The sequence below is a fragment of the Crinia signifera genome, chromosome 1 (genome assembly GCF_055691185.1).
Source record: "Crinia signifera chromosome 1, ASM5569118v1, whole genome shotgun sequence".
In the NCBI taxonomy this organism is placed as follows: Eukaryota; Metazoa; Chordata; class Amphibia; order Anura; family Myobatrachidae; genus Crinia; species Crinia signifera.
Window position 1 is genome coordinate 321,238,699 of NC_139217.1, and position 27,454 is coordinate 321,266,152.

The 27,454-nt window shown below is 41.9% G+C and overlaps 1 protein-coding gene across 3 annotated transcripts; it reads left to right on the forward strand.

Moving 5' to 3' along the window:
- Positions 1-924: 924 nt before the first annotated feature.
- Positions 925-27,454, forward strand: SECISBP2 (SECIS binding protein 2). Of its 3 annotated transcripts, none has more exons than XM_083187476.1 (12): positions 925-1,118; positions 2,447-2,610; positions 3,560-3,712; positions 7,181-7,285; positions 8,928-9,066; positions 13,836-14,005; positions 15,843-16,005; positions 16,891-17,032; positions 17,907-18,127; positions 19,410-19,564; positions 22,634-22,829; positions 25,034-27,454. In XM_083187476.1, the coding sequence occupies exons 1-12, from the start codon at positions 1,106-1,108 to the stop codon at positions 25,129-25,131; spliced, it is 1,719 nt and encodes a 572-aa protein (XP_083043602.1). In that variant the 5' UTR covers positions 925-1,105; the 3' UTR covers positions 25,132-27,454. The 3 variants fall into 3 exon arrangements, with proteins under 3 accessions (XP_083043602.1, XP_083043609.1, XP_083043619.1); XM_083187483.1 differs by having other exon boundaries at positions 16,894-17,032; XM_083187493.1 differs by having other exon boundaries at positions 931-1,055.

The window sequence follows — 27,454 nt, forward strand, 5'->3', positions numbered from 1 at the left end:
TGTGTGCTGTATCTATGGCGCTGCAAACGGTTATGGATCATTAGGTCTACAAGAAGTTGGTCGACAGGTCATTAGGTCTGGGTTTTTTACTTTTTTTTTACCAGAATGTCGACACAGACACTGAAACGTAGCACCGCGTCCCCTCGCATGGGGATGAAATACCGCCTGTAGGCACATGTTGGCTCAAAAAACAGTGAAAAACCCTATATCGACCTTATGACCTGTCAACTTTCTGCATGTCAACCCAATGCTTATTAACCTAATGACCGTATCCCCTGCAAACCACGTGTTTGTCCACAACAGATTAGACAAAGATATTTTTCCACTTCCCTACACAAACAAGTTCCATTTTGTATAGCAAGCTGCCTGTGTAATGAAGAGAACACGTTGTATAAGTGGATTTGGAAAGCTGGATGTTACGGATTTGGATGGCTACAGATCACTGAAGAAACTGCAACCTGCCCAATGACATAAAGTGATGGGACCTTAATGTAAGGTTCTAAGTATAGCCCTGCCCGGGTCCTCTGCAATCGGCAGCGAGAAGACATGGCGCAGGCACACAACTGTCCCTGCGCGGATTATGCACAAACTATGTAACGCACAGGAACTCTCCCCTTACGTATGGAAGTTAACACGCATTTCCCATGCTGCGTGCACATTACCCTATTAGTTACTTTCAGCCCGTAGCGCCCGGCGTCACACAGCCATATGGCGGACAGACACTCTAGTCTAGAACGTTACGATAATCATAATATTCTATACAAATGACTCCTGCCTTACGCGAGGCTGGTATACGGCAGGCGGCCATGTTTCTGAAGTTCTAAAATACATGAGAATACATGCAACCGGCTCCACCTAAATGTCTCCACCCATGGAGACAAAGTTAGCAGCCTTCCCTTCCGTGTTTACAATCACAGAGATAGGGTAGGATTAGGAAACGCGAACCAAAGACGTCATGACAGCAGCATGAAAGTCATGATGGTCGCGTTACCGATTCCCGAGCTGCCCGGTGTTGGGCTAGCTAGATGACGCCGGCGGCTGGCATCAAAGCGCAGGTCTATTACGGACGAGTTAGTGTCGGGCCGCATTAGTACAGAGAGGCGCAATGCAGGCCGGCGGTATGTACTGCTTCCTACACACCACTCTGCTGCCAACGCCGCTGCACACGGGCAGCAAGCGCCGCAACACTGGTGGTCAGGTCCCACAGGGCACCGTTAATGGCAGCTTCCTGCACATGCCAGGGCCCGTCGCCTTCCCAGTGTCTGTCGATTCCACGGTCACAGCGCCGCTGTACGGCGTGGGGTGTGAATTATGTATTATGGTGATCTCCCCTCCACCATATCCTACACCACTAGGTGTGCAGCACGTCACGTGTCCTCTGAGCGCTGCTGTTGTTGTAACGTGACCGTACTGGCAGCAGGGTGCACTGTTCCCTGGCACCATATCCTGGCAGCAGAATGCACTAGTGACTGCTGCAGAGTGCCCTGGCACCATATCCTCCTATCAGCAGGGTGCACTGGCACCATACACTACTAACTGCAGTATGCCCTGGCAGCAGGGTGCCCTGGCATCATGCATACACTACTGACTGCAGTGTGCCTTGGCAACATATACTTCCGGCAGCAGGGTGCAGTGACAGCATTTTGCTCTTATAATGATCCTACGTTACAGTTTTCTTTAGTTATATTTTTTATTCAGTGCATCAGTTGTTTTATAACAGTCTCTAACTAAAGTTCTCTTAACACAAACCATAGTATCCAAACCATAGTATCAGTTCCAGAAATGTCAGTAATGTGTAATACATCTGCAAAGTAACATAGGGCCTGATTCAGACATGATAGCAAGCTGCAATGTTTGGTTTCATTAGATGGTCAAAACCATGTTGCACTGTAGGTGGGGCAGATGTAAACATTTGCAGAGAGCGTTACCGTAATTTTGGGCGAGATATTTTGTGTCTGTGCAGAGTAAATATTGGCTGCTTTATTTTTACACTGCAATTTAGATTTCAGTTTGAACACACCCCACCCAAATCTAACTCTCTCTGCATATGTTACATCTGCCACACCTGCAGTGCACATAGTTTTGTCCATTAAAGAAGGAGTTTGCTATTGCAAACCAACCAGAATCACCCCCTCTGTGCAATCTTGCCAATAATATGGTCACGGGCTACATCCAGAAGAATGCTTTAGTTCCCAATATCCTCGCTAACAGTCCATGGAATGTGTACGCACTAGCAATATAGTGCATACACACTAAACGTTTTTTAGAATTTCCAATCCAGTCATGAGGTCTGTACAGAAAATCACCTCAAACTGACATGTGTTTGTTAGTCACATTATACTCTATAAACCCATCCAAGTGCATGATTAGTCATTTCAAGGGGTGTGCCAGGGTACTACACAGAATTGATTGGTTTGTGTGGGTTTTTTGTTTTGCTGCTTTCTAGGTGTGATACAGATGTCTCCTGAGAGCACTTCTAATCCGGCATCATCATGGGCTAATAAAGTGAAACAACCTCCAAAAAATGTGATCTTGTCAACTACCTCATTTATGGTTACCCGCTCTTCACCTAGCAGCGCCAAGAATCTCTCAGTACAGGGTAACAACATGGTAGGTGCAAAAAGTTTGAAAATCTGTTACGTGCTTTCTAATATTAACCCCTTCAGTGGCACTCCCGAGAATTTGCTCCAGTGTGCAGACTGGCAAACCCAGAAAATTCTTGGGAGTGCCACTGCCTGCTCTCCCTCCTCATGAGCTGAGCGCTGAGATCAGCACTGCACTCAGCCTTAGCAGCTGCCCGGGCCTGGCTCCTTCCCCCGGCTGTGTGCGCCGTGACCTTGTAACATCACGCCGTACACAGCCGGGTTTCTGGGGGCAGGGCCGGGCAGCGGCTGATGGAGTGTTCAGCGGCGCTGCCCGGACCTGGGAGTTACATTGGTGGGTAAAAAAATAATGCAATACTTGCACTGCCATAAAAAATAAGCATACTTGCAGTGACATAGTACAATGTCTTCTAGCTCTCAGTAGATGTTGGGAACTTGTTAAGTACCTGGTTTACAACTAATCTAGGGTGAAAGTTCGTTAACATGAGTAGGGCGAATTCTCATCAATTATTAATATAAGTAGCTTTGCACTTAGGCTGGCAACAGTAACTTATGCAGGTGTTTCTTACAGTTAGCTAAAAGGCCCATACACACTCGAACGCTGCTCAGTTTTGTCTTTTGGGCTGCTTGCAACTCAAAAGCCGTCCAGTGTGTACAGGGCAGTGATGATCGCTGATGCACGCTCCCGCATCATTGCTGGCCCCCCTTATCTGCTGATATTCTCAACAGATGAGCGATGGGGTGGATGGCTTTTCTGCTATGGAAAGTCACCCACCCCTGGAAAAATCGCTAAAACGGGAGAAAATCGGTCAGTCTGTGAGCATGCGCTAAGCGATTTTCAGCATCATTGTTGTCCATACACATGTGTATGAACCTAAATATATTCTGAATAAACACATTTTTCTTGTTATATTTCTGCTTAATGGACACCTCCCCTATGTTGCCTTTCATTTCAGCTGTTACCGTCCCCTTACATAGCTAATGAAACTGAAGAAGTGGTAGAAAAGAAGAAGAGAAAGAGAAAGAAAAAAAACAAAAGCAACGAAGTTCCGGAAACTGTAAAGTCCACAAATGGAAATGTTGTTTTTCAAGAACCCCCAAAATTTCAGGTATGTTTGTGTTATAATAGTCGCATTGTTGTGTTACAATCTAGGTTAAAACTTAAAACAACAACAGGCTACAGTTCATAAAGCATTATATCAGCGTAAGACTAAATATTGTTAAATACAAATTGTGTCCCAACTTAGCTATTCAATTGTTGCTCCATTCGGGCGCGATCAGCTGTCAGTGTCAGCATTTAATTTCACACCACACCTGTGGCGGCAGGATGAAAAGTTACCAGTTTGAGCACTCGGAATATGGTCATACAGCCTGTGTCAACCTCCCAACTATGTTGATCCTAAACCTTTGAGTGCCAAGGGAATTTGTCATAATAGGTGTGAAAATTGCCAAGCAAACATTTGTATTTATCAGAATGACCTGTAATGCTTACCTTATATAGGAAATATAATCTTTATTATACAACCGTTTTAATTTGAACGCCTATATTTCATGTGTCCACCCAATGACCCATACCTGAGATGGACCTTTTTCACATTGCAGTGATCACTTAAGTCAGGTTTAACTGCTTCATGCGGCTACACCTGACCATAATGTATGTGACATCCACCATTAATTAAATATTGCCCCTGCCATGTCCCATCACTTCAGATGGGAATTCAGGCAGCAATAACAATCAAATTCCACCCATAGCTTTTGAGGTTATTTGTATGAACATTTTCGAAAGTCTTGACATTTTTTTTCTTTTCAACTAGAAGTTAAAAAATAGCTACAAAACACCTTGGTACATTACAGTCTAAATATTTTTATTTCCTCATGAAACCAGCATAAAGTCTGTTTACAATTTCAGATAACAAATCTGTTTATCTGCTAAGATCCTAAATCAGCTGAAGGTATTGTAATAGTCTTTTTTTCTTCCAAAACACAGTTCACAGTTTAGAAAGACAATTCCCCACATAAGCAGCAGCACAAACATTCCAAGGAAGGCCCTCAAAACACGTGTTGTCAGAGTGACTTCATCAGGGATGAATCAATTTCCCTATCATCATATTATACAATATTTTCTTTGTCCATGGGATTTGTCCATGGTCCTATCCTTCCCTCAGTTGGAGAGGTCTGAGCCATTAGTTGGTGCATTTGCGCTTGTTAACCTCTGTGAACGGTTGTTTTGCTGGTACTGGCTTCCGACAGAAAGTTTTCTGACTTCAGGGTTCTCCCTCCCTGATCTTTCACAAGGAAATTGCAGCACTGCAGACCTGGTTGGATTTCTTACCAAAGGTTGTATCTGCATGTCAGCAAACCTATCTTGGATATGGCCTTAGCATGGGAATTCCAGATCCCTGGATGTGGTACACGCTCTGCACATCTATGTGGACAAGACCACTTTCTTACACAATTCTCTCTTTGTTCTCTATGATGCAGCCAAGAGAGGATGGCCTCCTCTCAGAGGCTTCCAGCAGTTATTATCCATCAGTCATTCTACTCATTCAGTGAGGCCTTCCTGGGCTACTGTGCGAAATGGGTGTATATGACTCGGCCATGTAGAGCGCCATCTGGTCTCGTTCACACACCTTTCTACGATTTTACAGGTTGGACACCATTCGCGGCCTCCGCACCCCAGTTTGGCTCTCCTGTCCGTAGGGGTAGCTTTGGGACATCCCCTATGTATGAAGACTGCAGTGTTTCCTGGTGGATGAAGGATAAAACTGGATTTTGCTACTCATTGATAATTCCATTTCTCCGATTCCACAGATTCCACAGGTGACACTGTACACCCACCGACCCCTACAGTATCCCCTGTGGAATCGGATAAATGGAATTAACAGTGATCACTTCAATGTAAGCCATATAGACAATGCATGCAATGTCGATCGCTGCGGACGTTGGTGACAGCATATCACCATATAGGGTGCTTCATTTCCAAGTGATATAGTAAGATTGCTTAGAAATAGGGCTTAAATTGCCCCGTGCGTATGCCCCTTAAGAGTGTCTAATTGCTCCAAGAAAGCTTTATCGTCAGAGCAATTACATCTGATACATAGATATATTAAAAGATATATATATATAAAATATATATAAAAAAAAAAAACATTTATATGAAAGCATTATGAATAGAATCCAATCTAAACTGACATTGTGCATGCCCAAGCCCCACATCAGAGGACAGGAAGTGGTGAGTGGCTCCTAAACCCCCCTGGTGAGGGATATTGGTATATAGCCACTCCATGCAACATGTCAACCAATTAAAGCCTTGCTAACACTTTTACATTACCCACCAGTTGGAGAAAGTGGGTGGTGTCCCTGATGTAGGACCGGAGGGAATCATCATGAGCTTGTAAGAAAGAATCAACTAAAGCAGAAAGGTTGGCTGTAAGGGACCAGACACTCAAAATATTAAGATGACCAGTTGGTGAAGCTAGGGACTTGTAAATCTAAGGGAGGTGATAGTATGTGAGGGTAACAGGAAAGGAATGGGGAAAAAAACCTGATGCTCCTCACTGCCCTGGACTAAAAGCATTTCAACTCTTATAAGTATCTAGCTGTAGGATTATATGTTAACCTTAAACTTATCATTGCTCAAATGCCTATGGGCCTCATGTAAATAGTCCTCCTTATTCTGAATCATTGTTCCTCCTCCTTTATGTGCGGCTTAAAATATAATTGAATTGAATTCTTCAGTGCTTTTAATCGCGGCTTTATCCTTGAAATTCAATTACCCATCTTCCAACTTGTACTGACATTGCTTGGCTACAGTATTGAATCACATAAACTCCTTACATATTTGTTTCCAATATGTGATCAAAACTTCAAACTTACAAAACTCAAATATACAATAAAAATTGAAAACTCCTGCGGCGATGAGACGTCGGTTTCCTTAATCCACTATCAATCTAACCTATGCCAGAGAGCCAAGACCCTGCAAAGCTTCTGGATCTAACTTTCCCACCATTATCGCTTTAGTGTATATCGGGGATGTTTATTAAAGCCACGCACTTTTGATTCCTAATTCTCTAATATTTATTTATATATTTAATGTGATATGAATAACATTTAATATAATGTAAGTAAACATTTTGTGCTGTGTCTGTTACCTAGAGTGAATTATTTTTATTGTACTTATTTGCTATATCGTGCACACTGAAATCTCGGCATTAACTATAGAGGAACTGTGATTATGTCTCACTTTTAAACAAATCCAACATTTTTGTTATCAGCCTAGTGGTGTTTTTACCTTTCCCATTCTCTATATACTTTTCATTATACCATAGTGAAAGTGACCAGTTATACAACCCCACCCCACCCAATATACGGACGCTTTCCATGTGTATCTACCAATAAAGTCTATACATTGTCATTATGGTATTCTCACAATTGTTCTCTCTCTCTGTTTAACTGTTCTGACAACAGATGCCTCTATTTGTCCTTTTACTGAATTCCCTATCACCAGCATCTGTCTGGCCTACTAAGTGTAGTTTCCATCGTTATTAAGCAGTCACACTTTTACGTTTTGCTTGTAGGATGATGAAGAGTTCCCTGACCTCATCTCTTCTGCAGGAGGCTCTGATAGAGGTAACAGCAGCAAAAGTAACAGTAGCTACAGCTGGGGGCCAAGAGAGGCATTGGTAAGGAATTTAGTGACAACACGTAAATACACTAAAGCAGTCATTCTCAACCTCGGTCCTCAGGACCCCTCAACAGTGCACATTTTTCAGGTCACCCACCAGGTGCACTCATTATTCACTGACACATTTTAAAAGATCACAGGTGGAGCTAATTATTTCACCTGTGATTCTGTGAGGAGACCTGGAAAACGTGCACTGTTAGGGGGTGCTGAGGACTGAGGTTGAGAACCACTGCAAACTTCAGTATTTATAATGCATTACATTCTTTAAGAACGTGGATGCCCTTTTTTTATCCGTTTTGTGCCTACCTGCACTAATATAACAATTACCATATAGAAATGTGTTCTATGCTTTAGTGTTTTGTTCACAATTTGCTTTTATTCGTAACCAGATTTATTTTTAAACAATATTTTCCCCTTTCTGTGGTTACAGCAATTGTAAAGCAAAATGAGCTATGAGTCGATATCTCTTTTAACGGGTACACCGCTGAGTTAGAGCAGTAGAACCAACAGTGGGGGCGGGTTCTGTCTCAATTGTACAGCACTCTAGTCAAGCCCCTGACCCTAGAAATGTAGGTAGATGTAATTGCGGTCACCGTGAAGTCTCGGTTTGTGCAAGAGGGCAACAGTACTCCAGAGCTCTCACCTCCGGAGGAGCGGGTGTCTGCTGCCATTGATGGATGGACCGGCACAGTGGAGATGAATATTGGAGTAGGTGTAGGGAGCTGGAATGGAGAGTCCAACCCAGCGGTGTACCTGTTAATAGAGGATGTCAACCAGTATAAATATCTATATATACCTGGGACAGACACTTATATACCTGGGACAAGACACTTCCTACTTTGGGTAACCTTACCAGGGGTATACCATATACAATACTCTTTTTCGATCCACTGATAAGTGATTTATTTTTTCTATATATAAAATTTGATCCAGCTCATAGTTTTTATGTAATATTGAGTTTTATCGTGAGATATTTTATCTGAAAATGATATATATGTATATAATGAATTCACACTTTTCTTAAGCTATTTGAGTATACACATAGTGATCCTGCTTCTATTTTATTAGCACAGGAATCCATTTTTTTTTTCTACCTTTGGTTGGTTCTTTTACAGATCTCTATGTACACCCACACAGGTGTATTTTAGTTTTCTTGCTGCTGATTTGAAATTCCAGGTTTGTTGTTCTGGTAGGGTAGATTGTGCTTTTATTGCTCTAGTGCAGCGGTTCTCAAACTGTGGGTCCTGACCCCCAAGTGGGTCCCGACCTTCTTAGTATGGGGTTGTATCTATTCAAAAATCTGTTGAGTTGTTTTTTTTAAACTCCTCCCATCATTTTATGCCTCCACAATGCTGCCATGCAGGTGCTCTCTGATGACTACACATGTTATATGATCTTCTGCAGTAACTTTCTGGGGTCCCGTAATTATTTTTATTGTCTGATGGGGTCCCAGAGCAAAATAGTTTGAGGACCCCTGCTCTAGTGTGTACCTGGCCTAACACTTAAAGTGTGCTTCTGTGTGTTAGACTGAGCAGTATGGGAATTGCAGGTATGAGCTGCCATTTTTCTTTTTGTGGCTAATTTAAACAAAAGTTGGAGGTGAAACTCATAATAGGAATGTTCATTGCTTTTGTTTTTAGGAGTCCTCAAAGATCAAAGGAAGTGGGAAAAAGAGCAAAACGCTTGTAAAGCTGGACTTGGGGGACATGCTGGCTGCACTGGAACAGAAACAACACACCGTGAAAGCCAAACAGTCTGCCAAGCCCATAGTCTTATCTGGTATGTGGGATCATGTAGTTGTGATAATAGGTCAACTGCCTTTTAATTGTGTTTTACGTTACCATATTACACTAAAGCAGGGCCTGCTCCTACGTCCAGTCAGTTTAGTCATACAGTAGCTGAGAATTATAGCACATACAAAGCTGGGAATATGACACATCAGTCACCTGTTTCCGAGATAAAGCTTCTTTATCTGTGATTGCGAGTGCAGGACTTACTCACCATTTAGATTGAGAAGAAAATAAAAATGAGTGCATAAAGGATAAAGTGGGAGGGTAGAAACACCTATTCCTCAATAAATCATCAATATTGGTAATGGGTAACATACTTTTATGACCTCAAGAAAGACTAAGCACAGAGGATATTATGTACTTTAAGTGTTTTAAACATGAAGTGGTATTCTATACTCAGGGCCCTATTCAATGCTGTCTTCCCCGACAGCCGTGACCCTAAATTGAATACCTCCTATATAAATCAGATAATCCTTTTACATCTAAACTGAATGTAGTCATTGTAATGCTAAAATATTGTTCTATTATAGCACCCTGCACCTTTCAGAACCCATGCAATTTTGCTTTCCTGCCTGGGTGTCATTCTCTGCTGTGGTGCTTCTGGTCTGGTCTGCATATCAGTGCTGACAGACCAGACTGTGCTTCAAGCACTACAGCAGAGAGCAACACCCCATGCAGGAAAGAGGAACTGCATGGATTCTGAAAGGTGCAGGGTGCTAGAATAAACACAAAGAAAGGAAGACGGAAGCAGCGCTAAAAATTTCTCTTACAAGTGAATCAATATTCTAAAAATGACAATTTAATGGCACAATATATAAATATAAACAATGAATTCGGATGCAATAAAAAATAAATCAATGATAGCTGATATGGATTTAGACTTTATCAAATGATATGACCTGCATTGGACCGGGCATAAGTCCCTTGTAGTAGGTCCTCCAACCAATTGGTCCCCTCAACTTTCTACAAGGGACTTATGCCCGGTCCAGTGCAGGTCATATCATTTGATAAAGTCTAAATCCATTGTAAAGGTGAAGTTGTGCAAACACAGCTTGGGGTCAAGCGCTGATTGGGATGATGCGGACTTACAAACAGAGGTAGAGAGGCACAGGGTGAATGGAAATAGAGAATAGACAAGGTAGCAAAGTGGAAATGGAACAAAAGAAAAACAATTATAATACAATTAAAAAAAAAATTTAGTAATAAAAATAAATAAATAAAATTAAAATAAATGACCATATAATGTTTACACTCCTTAGAGTTGAGGTTGGGAGTACCTGAGAGGAGCTATCCCTAGCTTACCCTACTTGAAGTCTGCAGCATGTGCTTTGTTAGCTACGGGACTTCGCGGCCGAGTGTTGTGACTGCACCCGCCGGCTCCGGCTTTTCAGTTGTAGCGGCAAAGTATTGCTGGGCGTCTGGGGCGGTTTGTCTCTCTTTTTCTGGTACTCTTACAGCACCCAACGCGTTTCACACCTCATGGGTGCTTTTTCATATCAGCTATCATTGATTTACTTTTTATTGCATCCAGATTAATTGTTTATATTTATATATTGTGCCATTAAATTGTCATTTTTAGAATATTGATTCAATTGTAAGATAAATTTTTAGCGCTGCTTCCATCTTCCTTTCTTTTTGTTTCTTCCATTAGGGAGCTGACTACTCCCTTCTATAGCAGCTGCTTAACCATATTGAAACAGCAGTTCAGAACAAGCGCTCCTAATCAACCCAGGTTAAAAAAAAAGTGGGTACTTCCTCATCTTTGCGGCCAACGCTGTGCCAGTTACGTTACCCGCCCCTTAACCGCTACATAAGGATTTTCGGCAAAGAAGTACCCACCCTCTTTTGTCCACACCACCATCTACAGTGTTCGCGAAAACCACCCAAAAAAGTGGGTCCCGGGGACCCTTCACTTCTAAAAATTGGGGTCCTACCTAACCTTTTCTGGGTCCCAACGGAATAAAGCCTCCTCTCCCCTTCTCCACAGCATGGCACATGTGGGCCGGGGGAGAAGTATCAATTGGCCCACTTGCATAAAAGATACATAAATACTAGAAAGTATATAAAGCCGAAAATAGAGACAGTGCGCGCCGAAGGCGCGCGCTAAAAATTTAGGGCTGGGTTTTTTGGAGGAAGTAGTGTGGTCGCATAGTAGTACCAATTCACATTACAGCACACACCGTAATGCCCAGTATACATTACAGCACACACCGTTATGCCCAGTACACATTATGGCACACCGTTATGTCGAGTACACATTATAGCACACACCGCTATACCCAGTACACATTATAGCACACACCGCCATACCCAGTACACATTATAGCACACACCGCCATACCCAGTACACATTATAGCACACACCGTAGTGCCCAGTACACATTATAGAACACACCGTAGTGCCCAGTACACATTATAGAACACACCGCTATACCCAGTACACATTATAGAACACACCGCTATACCCAGTACACATTATAGAACACACCGTTATGCCCAGTACACATTATAGCACACACCGTAGTGCCCGGTACACATTATAGAACACACTGCTATACCCAGTACACATTATAGAACACAGTGCCCAGTACATATTAAACCAGATAAGTGCTGCTTACCTACATGCTGGTTGTAGGAGTTACATGCTGGTTGCCACGTGGGGGTGGGGGTGTTTGTATGCTGGTTGCAAAGGGGGCATTTCATGCTGGTTGCAAAGGGGGCATTTTATGCACTTTTCCCAGGGGGGGGCAGTTCATGCTTGTTGTCCAGGGGGCTGGAAATGCTTACAAGGCGCTCAGCAGAGTAGTTGAGCGGGCTGTCTGCGCGGCGGGGGATGAGATGCGGCTGAAATAGCTGATGTGCTGCTCTGAATTGAGCAGCATGTCAGCTCTTCCAGCCACATCCAGCATACCCTCCAACATTTGGAGGGCAGAAAACGGTACACAATCAAAAAGGGGGCGTGGCCATGGGTAAAATGGCAGTGGCCACAGGTAAAGGGGACATGGCCATGTTTGGGAATCATTACATTTCAGAATCATTATATTCTGCATAGTCACATCATCTGTGCAAACAATTTTATACAGTACATTGCCACCATAAATTATGAGGGTGAGACAGCCCCATGACTAGGCTGCTGTGCAGTCCGAGTGACTGACAATAGTGAGTCCCCCATTACATTTGCGCGGTCGGATGCAGCTCGCCTCACCAGCGCCTGGTCACCACTTACCACCAGACTGCTCATGCTCACAGATCGCTCCGGTGGTGGCAGCAGCAGCGTCGTCCTTGCAGTCAGACAGCCACAGGTCATTTGGCGTGGCTTAAAGCTCTAGACTGGTGGCGGCATCCAGATATTGGATACATGCCAGCGGGCGACCTCTGTGTGGATAGCTCTGCGGGAGCGGGACCGCGGGCTTAGCTAACATCATGACGCAGAGGCACCGCAAGTCTGTACTGGGAACGGGGGGGGAGGGTATGATCCAGTCCCCCGCCACGCAGACAGCCCGCTCACCTCTCCTGCTGAGAGCGGCTGTCTGCTGTTACATCCCATCCAGTCCCGTTCCACCCCTGCTCGCCTCAGGCTCTCAGCACTGCAGCAAACAGACTGTACTTACGTACACAGCGTGGCGGGGGCGGACCGCACAGCCACACACTCAGTGAAACCTGCGCAGAGCGTAGCGACGTGTAAAACAAGCCACCTGTGATTGGCTGCCGGCACAATGATTGGGTCCCGGCAGCCGCTGACCAGTGATTGGCTCATGGGCGGTTCTCGGCTGCAGCACATCGCGTCCCCGGGGACTCCTTCAGTTTTAGAAACTGAGTCCTCGGGTGCCAATTTGGGGTAAAATACGCGGTATAGCGCGTTTTTGCGAACCCTGCTTTACGTTTAGTAAAGTTGTGGTGAGCGAAGCAGAGCGAGCCACCGAGCCCGAAGAGAGCTGGGGTACAATGGTGCTACTTAAGTTCCCTAGCGTGAATGGTGGCTGCAAAGATGAGGAAGTACCAAAAAAAGTCAGTTTACTGGTATGAAGCCAGGATGCTTAATGCAGTTAGGTAGTTTAGAGACATATAAGTATATAACTCTTATCTAGTGGCTCTGTGATTTGACTTATTTTTTAACCTCTTTATAGTTTTATTTTCAACATGGTAATTTCTGCCTGGGTGTATATATAGATAGGATTTAAGTGAGGGAATAAAATAATAGTGTATGGTGGGGGTCCCCTGATTACAAAACCCTATTGCTGGTCACAAGAGCCAGAACAGCTGCTTCTATGATTTCAAATGTTTCATATCTGTGAAAGAATCAATACAGTGTTCAACAGAGTTCTCCACATTTAGAATGAGTCTGTCTGGCCATCTCTGCTATTATGGACGCTACATTTTTGTGAATGTAAGCAAAATGGAGTTACCAGGGGTCTATAGGTCAAAATAAAGTAAATGAATAAAGCTCACATGCAAGGTTAAGAAATGGTATAGCATTTATATTCAGTGTGTATACAGCCAAACAATAATTACAAAAATGATGATTAGTCAGAGATATATTAATCCTTTCAGGCTAAATTTAATTTGTTATTGCTATGAATAGTGGAAAGAATATAGTTGAATACAAGTAATCACGTGGAATAAATGCTTTCAGTAGTGTAAATGTAGCACATGCGCTGAAAATAATAAGTTGGCAGGAGCCATTTTGTATCACACATTTTAAAGGACGGTTCCACTTTTAGACAAAATTGGTTTTGTGACTTATTTTTCATATTGTAGTTGGCGGTGGTATACCTGTGCTATCAAGAGAGCCTGTCACTGTAACCAAACACACACAATCAAAGCCAGGCCTTGCGCCCCACAACCCCCTTGATTCTAGCGCTCCTCTGGTTAAAAAAGGGAAGCAACGTGAGGTGCCCAAAGCCAAGAAACCGACTTCACTTAAAAAGGTAAGTGTAAATGGCTGCTAATGTGAACATGTGGGTTTTCTGTGCACAGGCATACACAGGGCGTCATGCAGATTTGGGTGGAATTGTCACTTGCGCTATGTTTACATCCACTATTGTATTTATGGCAGTATGCAGAAGTGCGTAGGACAAGATGTAAACAGGTCAGCAGCTTGCAGCAGGCAGGCCTTCTGCATTCATAAGTACTTGTCATACACTAGAAGCAGCATGAGGCAGTAACCTTACTGCAGCATCCACTGATAAACCCACCTCTGAACAAGCCCAAAAACCTGTAAAAAATAGTGTTCATTCGCACACCCTGCATCTTCCAAAACCTGTTAATTTCCTCTTCCCTGCCTGAGAGTTGCTCTCTGCTATGCTGTTCCTTGATGCAGGATGCTAGAATGAACACTAAGTATATGCAGAAATAACTAAGATTGCACCTGTGGACAGATTAATAGTGCTGCCATCCACTGTCCTCATCTGGAGTTTGCACATGACCCACTGGAAAATCAATGTGAATTTGCAGCACCATTTGCATCTGTTTGCAATTCCCCAAGAATGCCCTTACTGTACTCAACCTATGTTACGCTCCGTACACATGGAGCAATTCGGTCGCTGAGCGATTTTTGACTTAATATCGCTCAGCGACCAAACCGTTGCGTGTCCCGTTTTCATCAGCGACACTGCAAGAGAAAGTCGCTGGTTGGAGGAGTGACCAGTATTGGGCTGGTCACGGGAGAACGCTCCTAGCGACCGTTGCCTGTACACACGGGGATATGTGCTGCTATCGCCCTGTGTGTATGTGGCTTAAGTGTAGCACTTCCCTCCCAGAAATGTGCCAGGATCCTGCCATTCCGCATGTGCATGCTTACATGTTTACTGAGCCGTCTAAGCACAACCTTATCAGATTTAGGTGATATAATTTTAGGAGACCCTCGTAAATTTACATTCTCCATTACATTATAGCATTCTGTTGAGGCTACAACATGTATAAACTTTGTTTTCCATTCCTTAAATCTGAGTAATAAATTGTCCATATAATTACCTACTTGGCTATCTAATACAGGTTGAGTATCCCTTATCCAAAATGCCGGGGACCAGGAGAATTTTGGATAACGGATTATTCCGTATTTTGGAATATTTTAATATTTCAATGATGTATTTTGAAGTATCTTGCATTTATGCTGTATGAACACATCAACCACATGAAATGCACACAAATATATTTTATTTGTTCAAAAAACAAGGTTTCAAGACATGAAACAAAGTTTGTGTACTATCTCATGCACTGAATTTGAATGTCAAGCAATCATTGTCTTGCACATATATAGTGCCAAATACATATCATGTCACCAGTAGTGCCAGTTACATATCATGTCCCCAGTAGTGCTGGTACAAATGTCTCCAGTAAGTTTTTATCCCCATTTTTTTTTTTCACTTTCTGGAGTGTATGGTTTTCGGAATAATTTGGATGATGGATATTCGGATAAGGGATACTCAACCTGTATACCTATTAGGCATTGCTACAGTTAGTAGTTCACCCAACCAATCAACAAAAGCAAATAAATATATGATGCATACATACATTGCTATTACTAATTTACAATGTGAAACCACAGCTATGAGGCAGATGCAATCCAACGCTAGGTGCCATAGTAGTTACAGCAGGCAGATTGTATGCACAGCTCCATAGGCTGCAAGCCAAATCTAACTTTAGTTAGGGCCAGATACAATTACAGTATGTGTGCACTATCTCCATCTACGTGAGACACAATATAATTGAAATACTATGTGTTAGAGTGTAAGTTTGTTGTTTTACATATTTATATTTGAATAGATTATTTTAAAAGAGCGAGAACAGCGTAAACAGCTACAGACGACGCAGTCCCAAGATGCAGCCCAGCCAGTGTCAGAGATTTCTCCGGATAATGCAGAATGTCTGTCAGAGAGCCAGACTCTACCAGAACAGTCTCCACCTTCTCCACATCCCAATGATATGGGTAATAAAGATCAAGTCATCTGCTTACATTGTGACCACTCAAAGCACACTGTTAATAACATTTACAGGACGTGTCACACAGAACTTATCAGTACTTTCTTATTTGCCACGATGTATCTATAACCTCTGGGGGTTACTGATTTGTATTGGTACACATCTACAGATTTATCTGTCCAATCTCTCTGGTGGAAGCCTAAATCTAGTAATATATGGGTGCAAATGACAATCAACTATTTGCTCTCAAACACTGGAAAATGGATATAAACTATTGTTCAGGTACATTTGATACACACTTTGGGATTAAATGGTTGATTGTCATATCCTTCCATACATTACCAGATAGATTGGACAGATGAATCTGTAGGTGTGTACCCAGCTTTACTGTATGGGAATTTGCCTTATGGGTCTAAACGTGCTAATGCTACTTGGCCTCTCTCAACTCAATGACTGTATCAGCTGTGCATAATCCCAGTCCTAGTACAGTAGTCGCTGTCACTGTCACGCTCCTTCCCCATTACCGGTTACAGGTTTGCCCCTTCATGTATCAGTCCTGCTGCAGCAACAGCTCATTCGGCTCCATTTGTGGTGCTTTGTTCCTGGCATAAGATACTGTACATTATAATCCCACTATTGCTGCATTAAATGATTCCAGTGCTGCTGCTCCTGTTTCCTAAAGGTGATAATCTGTTCGCTCCTATCTCTTCAGTCTGCTCCACTCTCACTCACTCCAGTAGGGTTTCTGCAACTCAATTGTTTTTTGTAATAATTACTGCTTAGACCTATAGTGTACTTCTCAAGACACATCATAGCCTTCTCTCTGTTGTGCAGTACTGATACACAAAGATTAGTGTACAATCAAATTTGGTTTAAACTATCGTCTCTGTAGCAGCAGGGAAGGAACTGGAGTCAGATGATACCATTACTCTTAGTGACCCTTCAAAGGATCTTCCCGATTCCACTGAGGTTGCTGTGCCCATTCCTCATCCAAGTTCTAATGGCCCGAAAATTCACAGCCGACGATTCCGTGAGTAAGTTCTTTTCATACTCCTATTACTGTTGTAAAACCTGGTGTGATCAATATGGTTTAGAATGCTGTCGCAATATAAGGCAGAAAGGGGCAGATGTATTATGCCTTAACAAGAGATGAATGCAAAGTTGATAAGGAGAGATTAAAATAAATAAATAAACATCCAGCCAATCAGCTCCTTACTGACTTTTTTTCAAACACAGCCTGTACCATGGCAGTTAGCAGGTGATTGGCTGGACATTTATCTCTCCTTATCACCCTTGCATTTATCTCTTGTTATGGCTTAATACATCTGCCCTGGAATTTGATAAATGTGCTAAGCACTCATCAAGTACAATAGAGGATATATCAAACCACCTAAATAGGGCAAGTGGAGAAGTTGCCCGTAGCAACCAATTTGATTCTACTTTATTTTATAGAATGTACTAGATAATAGTTAGAATCTGTTATGCGGAACTTCTACACTTTTTCTATATATAATATATAGTTATAGTAGTGAACCCACCATATTCTTCTATAATAGCATGGAGTCCCAATGATCAGACGTGTGTGGCTGCAGGTTAATGGAGACTTCTCGCTTTAGTGGGCCATTATATCATTATGCCAGGCGGCAGCAGTGAAAACTACTGTCCAGCAAAAGCCGTGCATAGCACTGTATGGACAAGATTCCATTTTGCACTATGGATGGACTGATTCTTCTGGGGCCAAGAGCTTCCTGTGCTTTTGTAGGCTGTGTCTATTTTATTAATGAGGGGGTCAACTTCTGCCATCACCATAGAAACACATGGTAATGCTTTTGAATCCCAGCTCGGCTATGTCATGATGTAACTTGTGGTTTAGGCATGCATAACATGTCACACGTGATTATTTTCTAGGTATTGTAGCCAGGTTCTCAGCAAGGAAGTGGATGCCTGTGTGACAGATCTACTGAAGGAGCTGGTCCGATTCCAGGATCGCTTGTATCTTAAAGATCCAGTAAAGGCAAAGACCAAAAGGCGTCTAGTGATGGGTTTACGGGAAGTGTTGAAACACCTGAAACTAAAGAAACTCAAATGTATAATAATCTCTCCCAACTGTGAAAAGATACAATCTAAAGGTACTTGTGAAATCTGGAATTTGATGTTTGTGATACAGATATGTCCACGTACAGATAGAGCCATCCTCATCTAGCCCACTAATAGGATTATGTGAGCCAAAAAAAGATTATTTTTCCTATATGAGGTAAACATTACAGGTCATTATGATGTTGCTTGGCAATTTTCACATCTATTTTGACAAATTCAATTGGCACTCAAAGGGTTAAATATCATCTTATTGTGATAATACTATAACATAGACATGCATATCATTTCCATTTTGCAAAATAGATGATATTGGACTTAAAAAGTAGCCAAAAAGATGCTGGTGCAACAGCGTAAAGGTGCCCATACAAGCACCGATTTTGTGTGCTGTGCGTTTTGAACTTCAAATTGCCATGCGATTTTGGCACTTGAAGTGGATGCGATGCGATGTACTGCACTTGACTGGTGCAATGCGATGCGATTTCAGCCTTTTTTTTTTTTAAGTTAATAGTTACTAATGGACATCGCATCGCATGTACTCCAAAACTGATGCGATGCAATTAAGCACAAAAAGTACTGCCTGCAGATATATTTTGTGCCTTACAATATTGTACCCGCGGGGATGCGCATCGCATCCCCGCAGGTACACTGTGCGATTTTAAGCCGATGCGATGCGTTTTGAACTTTAAAAGTTCAAAACGCATGCTGAAATCGCAGCGTGTATGGGCACCTTAAGACTTGGCTCTATGTTATGTATAACGCGACTTGTATCACTTGGAGTATAGACACATCTGTATATCTCATACTAGTAAGCCCACTTGAAGCAAATGCCTTGAATGCTAGTCTGCTACCTTGTGATTGCCTCTGTGTTTGTGCATGTGTGAGAGAGAAAGAGATGTAGTTTCACTCGCTGCCAACACAAATGGACACTAGACTTATATATAGATTATATAAATTCAGTAATGCATAACTTATGCCTTTTTACTGTATGCATGCATATGTACATATCATTTCCACACAAGGATGGATCCAAAAGTCAGTTTTACAACTATGAATAACAGAAGTTTGAGTTCAGATGGCATTTATTTCAATATATTTCTCACATTAATGCTCCAATTGCCAGAGCAGCTGTGACCTATTGAGGCATGGACTCCACACAGCATCGGACAGTGTCCCAAAGTGTGTGTTATAAACTGCCAATGTCTGTGTGGTATAAAGATAATGTGTGTGTGTGTGTGTGTGTGTGTGTGTGTGTGTGTGTGTGTGTGTAAATGTCAGTGATGCTGATTTGATGACTTTATGTATGTCTTTCTCCAGGTGGTTTGGATGACACTCTGCAAACAATTATTAACTGTGCCTGTGAGCAGAATGTTCCCTTTGTGTTTGCACTTAATCGCAAATCTCTGGGCCGTTGTGTGAACAAAGCTGTTCCTGTTAGCGTGGTCGGGATATTCAGTTATGATGGAGCCCAGGTGAGGAGCTTTTAAACCTTTGTCTTATAGTAAAATAGCAGGCATTGTATGAAGGTTTAGCAAGCAACCTTGAGAATGAATCAGCCTGTATCTAACCACAAAGTTTGTGAGTAAATCTATATGCATGTTCCAGGTAATTAATCATGGTCGTGATCCTGTGATGTACAATTCCGGCCTAGATGCACAGTGTTCACCACTAAGTAACATCTGACATAGGAGTTTATTGTTTTGTTTATTGTTTATAACAATCCAGATTAAATATTCAGTGAGTGCGAAGCAGGAGTTTAACACTACCCTCCCCCTTCAAGCATTGGTAGTGAAAAACAGTAGTTTTTCTCTAATTTTCCAATAGAATTGCCTAATAAAAAGACCCATTTCACAGTTAAAACACACAGGTTCAGTAAAACCTGTGTGTTTTTTTTTTTTTTCCCCAACGCAGTCCGTTTTCATTAAGAAAAAGGGTACTTTTTTGGAGATTTTGCTTCTCCTGCCCGAGGCAGGTGAACAAATTCCCTGATGGCTGCAGCACATGCTGGCTTCTCAGGACTAATTAGATAGCCCCTAACAAGTCTATTACCTTCGATCAGCGATTGTGGGTAATAGGATATCAGTTATCTGCTGTAATTTACCACTGGCTAAATGATCTACCATATTCAATTAGTCCCCATAACCTGCACTTAATATGAATTTATTTTCGGATCTGAACAGACCTGAAAAGAAATCCCCAATAAATAGCCTGTTAACATAGTTAACAAAAAAGTCCAGTAACTTATCCAGAATTCTATAGGTTAATGCCTGAAAACAACTGGTAAGAAAAAGGGATTTAAATTGAATAGCCCTGGTTTTGAAAGCTTGAAGATTCCCCCTTTGACACCACTGCTAATGCAATAGGCTAATTGGATTCCCCCCTAAGAGGCAGATTTAAATATGCCCGAGTTCTCTCCAGCAGTTTCTCTGTGTGTATAACTGTGGTTATGGTAGCCTGATTTCTGCTACCACCGCTGTACCCTGCACAGGCTGCAGAGACACCTCCTGCAAAGTCACTGGAAGCCATTTTGTAGCAGCTCACAGGTAAATGAGTCGGTCCTTAAAACCTGAAATTACCTCCTATATGTGGGTGTGCCATCAGATTTGTGGATGACCTCTAAGCACATTGTTATTTAATATTACTAGTTGCAATTTAACAGATAGCCTATGGCCCTACTAATCAGGAGAGAAAGTAAAACCTAAAAAATAATAATCTCAAAATACAAAAATGTAGCTCCTCTGTATAATAACATATATAAGTTTTCTGTAGCTAGAAGTATTAGAAGTCATTAAATATTTCAGGGGCCAGAACTGAAGTAACTGTGAAAATAATAAAGTCTGTGCAGGTGTACGTAATCTCCATGTCATCCAAGTATAATAAAATAGTTCATGATTATTAAAGTACTTGATTATTAAAGAATATCAGCGGCAAAACCTTAAATTAATTGAAATTTTATTTATTAAGGATTTAATTATAAACTTTTTTTATTTTTTTGGTTCTTATTCTTCACGTAAACATAAGTTAACATGAAGAAGCCATGACAAGGGATCTACAACAATTTATCAACATGGTTAATGCTAACAATCAGGATTCTAAGACCAGGAAGACCTTACAAGTATGGCTAGCAGGACAAGGAATCTTTTCTAAACAAATAAATATTGCTGTTTGGCTTGAGTTTGCAAGCTTGCATCTCAGCTTGCTTAAAGAAGCTTGCATCTCAGCTTGCTTAAAGAAGAATTCTGGATCAGTGTCCTGGGCAGACCAGATCCAAGTGGATTTGTTTAAAATGAATGCACAAGGCCATGTTTGGCAAAACAAATGCAAAGGTCAGAATGGAATAACCTTTGAATTTGCCAGAATTAATTCCACCACAGACTGCAGGGATTTTTCTGGTGATTTCGTCCTCCATAACGCCCAATGTAATTTGACATGATGCATGTCTGTTACTTCCCACAAGCTTTGAAACTAGTGCTGCCAGCCTAAGGCGATCAGGGACACAAAGGGGGAAATGTACGAAGATGGGAGTTCTACTGAAGATGGGATGTTGACAATCGCAAACTTTTAGATTCCATGTATAATCTTCTAGCTCAGGGGTGGCCAAATCTGTTCTCAAGATCTACCAACAGTTCATGTTTTTCAGGCAACCTGTGGATTTATAGTAGGAATGAATGCAGCATGTTAGTAATGACTACAGCTGTGCACCAGCTAGAGGATTTGGAAAACGGAACTTTGGTAGAACTCAAGGACTGGTTTGGCCGGCCCTGTTCTAGAATGTGTTTAATAAACAAGTAGAATCTGATTGGTTGCAAAAGCCCATCTTCAATAGAATTTATAAGCCTGGGATGTTCGCAGTATATAGCACACCGAGTGAGTCTCAAAAGGGCTGTAGTACCTAGGGCAGAGTTTCCCAAACTCTGTCATTACAGTGCAGGTTTTAAGGATATCTATGCTTCAGCCTAGGTGACCCGGTTATTACCTCAGTAAATTTGGTTTGACCATCTGGACTCCGGCATGGATATAATTAAAACCTGAACTGTAATGGTAGAGTTTTGGAAAGTCTGCTTTATTGGGATAAGACCTGCAGAAAACTGGCCCGGCCTTGTAGGAAAAAGCAGCCCTGTGCTGATCATACTAGGGCCCAGGTTCCTCAGATCCCATACAGTGCATGTTTTCCAGGTCTCCTCACAGAATCACAAGTGAAATAATTAGCTCCACCTGTGGCTCTTTTCAGTGAGTAACGAGTGCACCTGTGCACCTGCCGGGTGACCTGGAAAACGTGAACTGTGTGGTGTTCTGAGGAAATTAGCAATGACAGGGTTTGCTAGTACCTGTACTGCTCCAGTAAAAACAAAAAAAAATTATCTATTTTTTAAAAATGAATATTAATGCAAATCCCACAGCAATGCATCTGCAGCCAACTGAATCAGACCCACTGTATATACTGTAAGTGGAATCCCTAATGTAAAATACAAGTTTTACTTGCTTTGCTAATGCTAGAAGTTTAGAAGGGCATATTTATTTTCTTTGTTCATGTCTTATAGGGTCATTTTCACAAGTTATATGAGCTCACGATGAAAGCTAGAGAAGCCTATACGGACATGGTTTCATCACTGCAAGAGCAGCAGAAAGAGGATGATGATGATGATTTGGAAGGGAATGACTTAGAAAACACTGAGCAGCAGCCTGCAGAACTGAGCACCACCTACACTCCACACGATGCAGATGAGCCAAACTATAGTGAGTAATACCAACAACACTTTTTGCCTTATGGTCAGCTTGCTTACAGAGCATAACCTATTTAAGAAACAAATAAATCGTTATGGAACGATGTTGGCCACATATGCAATGACCAATTTGTTATGGCTTTGATGATCACACTTTCAGACCAGACACTGTGATACCTGGCAAATCGCTCCAATGTATAAGCTGGGATATCATTGCACTTCTCAGCATTACTCCTTGTTCTCTAGACACTGTCATTATATATCTAGATTGTATTTATTTTTAGTTTTGGGGTGGAAGTTCTTTCCGCTAGTTAAATTAAGGAAGCAACGTTTATGCAAAAGGATTCAAAATATTTTTTGGTACCAAAATAGAACAGGACACACTTGAATGTAAGGTGACTTTGAAAAATCCATTAATACCGGCACTAATTACCGCAACAATCATTTTCTTGTTTATTATATTCTTGTATATGTTTTCAAGCACACTTTTTAATAATGTCTATACCAAATAAATGTTATTTTTAATTCTAATTCAATTGCACACCTGAGTTTAGTTCAGCGCAACTATCCTTTGTTTTGTTTACGTGTAAGGGAGTGACGCCCCTTGTTTTTGTTGCAGCTTGACCAGGCAGGATCATACAGGCGTCCTTTTCAGATACGAAGGTATCTGACAATGATGATGATGCCCACTAGCCAGTGCAAGGGCACATATCAGAAAATGAAAGCCCATGAAATGTTTTGGCACATGCCTGCAGCTCTTCCCTATTGATTATCCTTAATCTTCATAACAGAAACCAGTCAGTATGCACAAGGCCTTAGTATATAGGAAGTGTTCTAAGGAAGCCTAGGGGCATAGGAAGTCACACATCAACCATTGCAATTGGAGGCTCACTCTATTGACCATATCTCCTGATAAGCATAAAGGGGCCCAAGGAAAGCTATATGAAAGCACTCTGCGTATGCCCAGAACACATGCCCACGCACGTGTGCAACCATAGTAATTTGCATCATTATTGAGGTGCCCATACATCCTATTCTGTAGGATTGGACTGAGAATGAAAAAGTGGCCAAATCAGATGTGTTTAAAACCTGATCCGATCCAATGCGAGGTCCCGTGCTCATTGGATCAGAGTCGGAGGTCGGATCTGCTGCACATCTGACCTCCGACCCTCACCCGGCAGTGGGAATGGGATCGCATGCCATATAACACATGAAAAAGGAATGCATACAAAATATTGCATGCAATCCTGCTGCCCAGGAAGGTTACGAGTGGCTCAAGAAGTCAAAGTAGTGTATGGCCACCTTTACACTTACACCCGCATGTACCAGGGAAGTTATGCTTCCATTATTATGCATCAGGTGAGAATTGCATTCAACCCCTTTAAATACAATTCAGGCCTGATTTGACTTTGTGGAAGTACCCGTGGAATGCTGTAACGGTTATTCATCGCATAAGGAGATATCACATTCAATTACAGAAAAGCAAGTATAACTGTGCCATTTGCATTAAAGGTAAAGTTGGGAACTCATCCAGTAAATGTAGAGCTAAACTAAAACTTGTTGATAAAAGGGAAATGAAAATGCAGGTTTTCTATTTTTACATGGAGGAAAAATGTTTTGCATTTTAAGCACACAAATACTGTCATTTATTGCTGAGTCGATATGTGCCTTACTGTAGATCTGTAAGCAAACGTGAAATCTCCCCCCTTCTATGTACTGCAAGATGCTTTTACAAAGCTGCAAGTTTGTTGTATTTGCTATAAATTAGGCCGAATGTAAGGGCACTGACAAGACTTTGGGGGTTATTCTAGTCCATTCTTTCTGACAAAATCCTTCTTAGATGGACAAAACCATGTGCACTGCGGGTGGGGCAGATGTAACTTGTGCAGAGAGAATTAGATTTGGGTGGGGTTTTTCTTCAAAGTGAAGTGTAAAATCATGCAGTCAGTATGTTCCCTTCACAGAAACAAAATAACTCACCCAAATCTAATTCTCTTTGCACATGTTACATCTGCCCCCCTGCAGTGCACATGGTTTTGTCCATCTAAGAAGAATTTTGTCAGAAAGAATGAACTAGAATAAACCCCTTTATCCTGCTGCTGCCGGCCGTTGTAGATCAAAGTTCCATCACTTGTAAATGGGAGGCTATTAAATATTGGCTTCATTCACCTCTATAACTGTTTTTTGCTAACTGAGTTTGTTTTTTGTGTATTCTAGTTAAAGTGTGGAAAAGGATGCTAGAGGAGAAATACTCTCCATACGCCCTGAGCCTAGAAGAAACTGTGGCTAATGACATGTTCAATTTCCATTTATGAGATCTCCTGCTTCATGAATGGATCTCTGCACAGACTTGAGATACAGATATAATGGACAAAGTTTGCCGAAACATTTTAAACATTCAACTTTTTTGTTTATTCTTTTGGAAGTTCTAAAAAGTCCTCACATGGGAAAAATGTGAGTGACAATATTTCCACGTTACTGAGCAAGAGGCATACAATGTAAGTAGGGTGTATTTCTAGTTTGCTCGAACACTTCACCCAGTACCGCCACCATTACATTCAGCTTCTCAGCATGATCATATTGTTGTTCTGACCAGGACATTTTTGCACCAAGCCCACTGTGCCGCTCCAGACTATCCCAGGAAGACCTAGAAAGAGTATGATATGTGTATGAGTATGTGCCAGGATAAGTACATTGAAGATGAGTGTATAGCTCTTGCTGCAGAATCTAGTTCCTACAGTATATCAGCCAGTGCACAGAACCAAAGATGAATGTTAGGATGAAGTAGTATTTAAAGGAATACCTTTATTGCCATTAAACGGATAAAATTGGCAATATTTGAAAAACAGAATTTCCTAAGTGAACACAACCAATTATATTGTATTTATAGCTATATCTCAACAGTAACAATACTCATCAAGGGATAATCAGAATGCTGGCGTTCAGTATACCCGCGCCGGCATCACAACTGCCGTCTGTACACTGGTGCCTGAACTGCGAAAGGATGAGGCGGCATCTCGATCAGTAGGTATATAGTGAGGACTAGGGAAGGAGGGGGTTTCGATTTAGGCACTAGGGGGCGGTGTTAAGTTTAGGCAGCGGGGTACGGACCTTAGGGACACGGTTGCCGGGAAGGGGTTAAGGTTAGGCTGCTGCAAGGTGGCTGGGTAAGGAGGGGAGATGGCTAGGTTTCTAACCAAGCCCATGTTAGTATTCTCCATATTGGGATGCTGGGTTCTGTCTTTTGACCGCCTGCATATTGTATGTATCCCTGTAAAATGGCTCCAGATTGGAAACATGCAGCTGAGGTCACTGCCGGAGAACCCGTATGCTTGGAGCTGACAAATGACATTTTAAAGCCTACTTTGAAAGACTAAAATAAATACTGCACAATCCATATGAACACCCTTCAACTTATTACCAATTGGACGTATTAAGTGCTTGATCTGCAATGCCGCGTTTTTGATTTGGTCCAACTCTAATATGTGTTTGGTGCAGGACACCAGCTCTGAATACTGAAACCGACGAGAATGTGAAACCGAAGTTCCAGTTAGAACTATGCTCCCAATGCTAAACATTGTATGTGTTTCAGTGTAGAGACTGAATTGGCCCTTTACAGTCAACTGCTGTGGGATTTAGGGGAATATTACATTGGCCCAGATTTAAAAACAATGAAATGGGGGGGGGGGGGGTTATGAGGTGTTGTGATTTTTGCCTGATTCAATTAGTCCCTTTTTTTTCTTTATTTTTTTTATACTATGACTAATTAAATATCCGCCTCTTATCTATACATTCGTTATATAGTGTTTTAGAGAAAATGGTACTTGTTTCCTATCTGGGCGCCCGCTAAGTTAATTGCGCACCATGCTATTCTCCGTATTAAAATCGGATACCACAAATGCACATACACGATATTGAACGATGCGATGCGATCCGATCTCGTTCCCGCTTTTATGGTTGGGATCCGTGTCCCCTCGCCACGCTTCGGGCTCGGTGGCTCGCTGCGCTCGCCACACTATTCTATTCTCAACTCCACGCCGACGTGGATAGTGGGGGTATGAAAAAGTCGGAGGACGCGTACCGCCGCCGCTCGCCACGCTTCGGGTTGACGTCAATACTGGGGTGGCGTTAACAATGGAGGCGCATTTTAAACCATCAGGGGGGGTTTCCTATACAAATCGTGGGTTTGCGGGGTTATTACATTGAAATCAATGTAAAATCGGGTCTCAGGGACCATTTAACATTGATTCCAATGTAAAATCGGATCGGATAGCATCGTATGCCATCGTACATCATCAAGTACCGAATCCGATGCGATCCGATTTCATTACGGTGCCGTACGTAGAAAACCTGGGCGCCCAGATAGGAAACAAGTACCGAGACAATTAACACATTTGCATTTTTGAATATGGAATCAATTATATAAATATTATCTTCACCATTATGGACTTTTATTCATAAATTGTTGACCATTAACTTGGTAATTATGATGGCAGTTGAAATATTTGTCATTAAACTATTTTTGATTTGAGAATGAATGGTGGCAATGAAGTTCCTAATAATAATATATTTACCACATTTTGGATAACTGAAGCCACAGTTATGATATTCCTCAAATAAAGCATAAATGCTAATGTT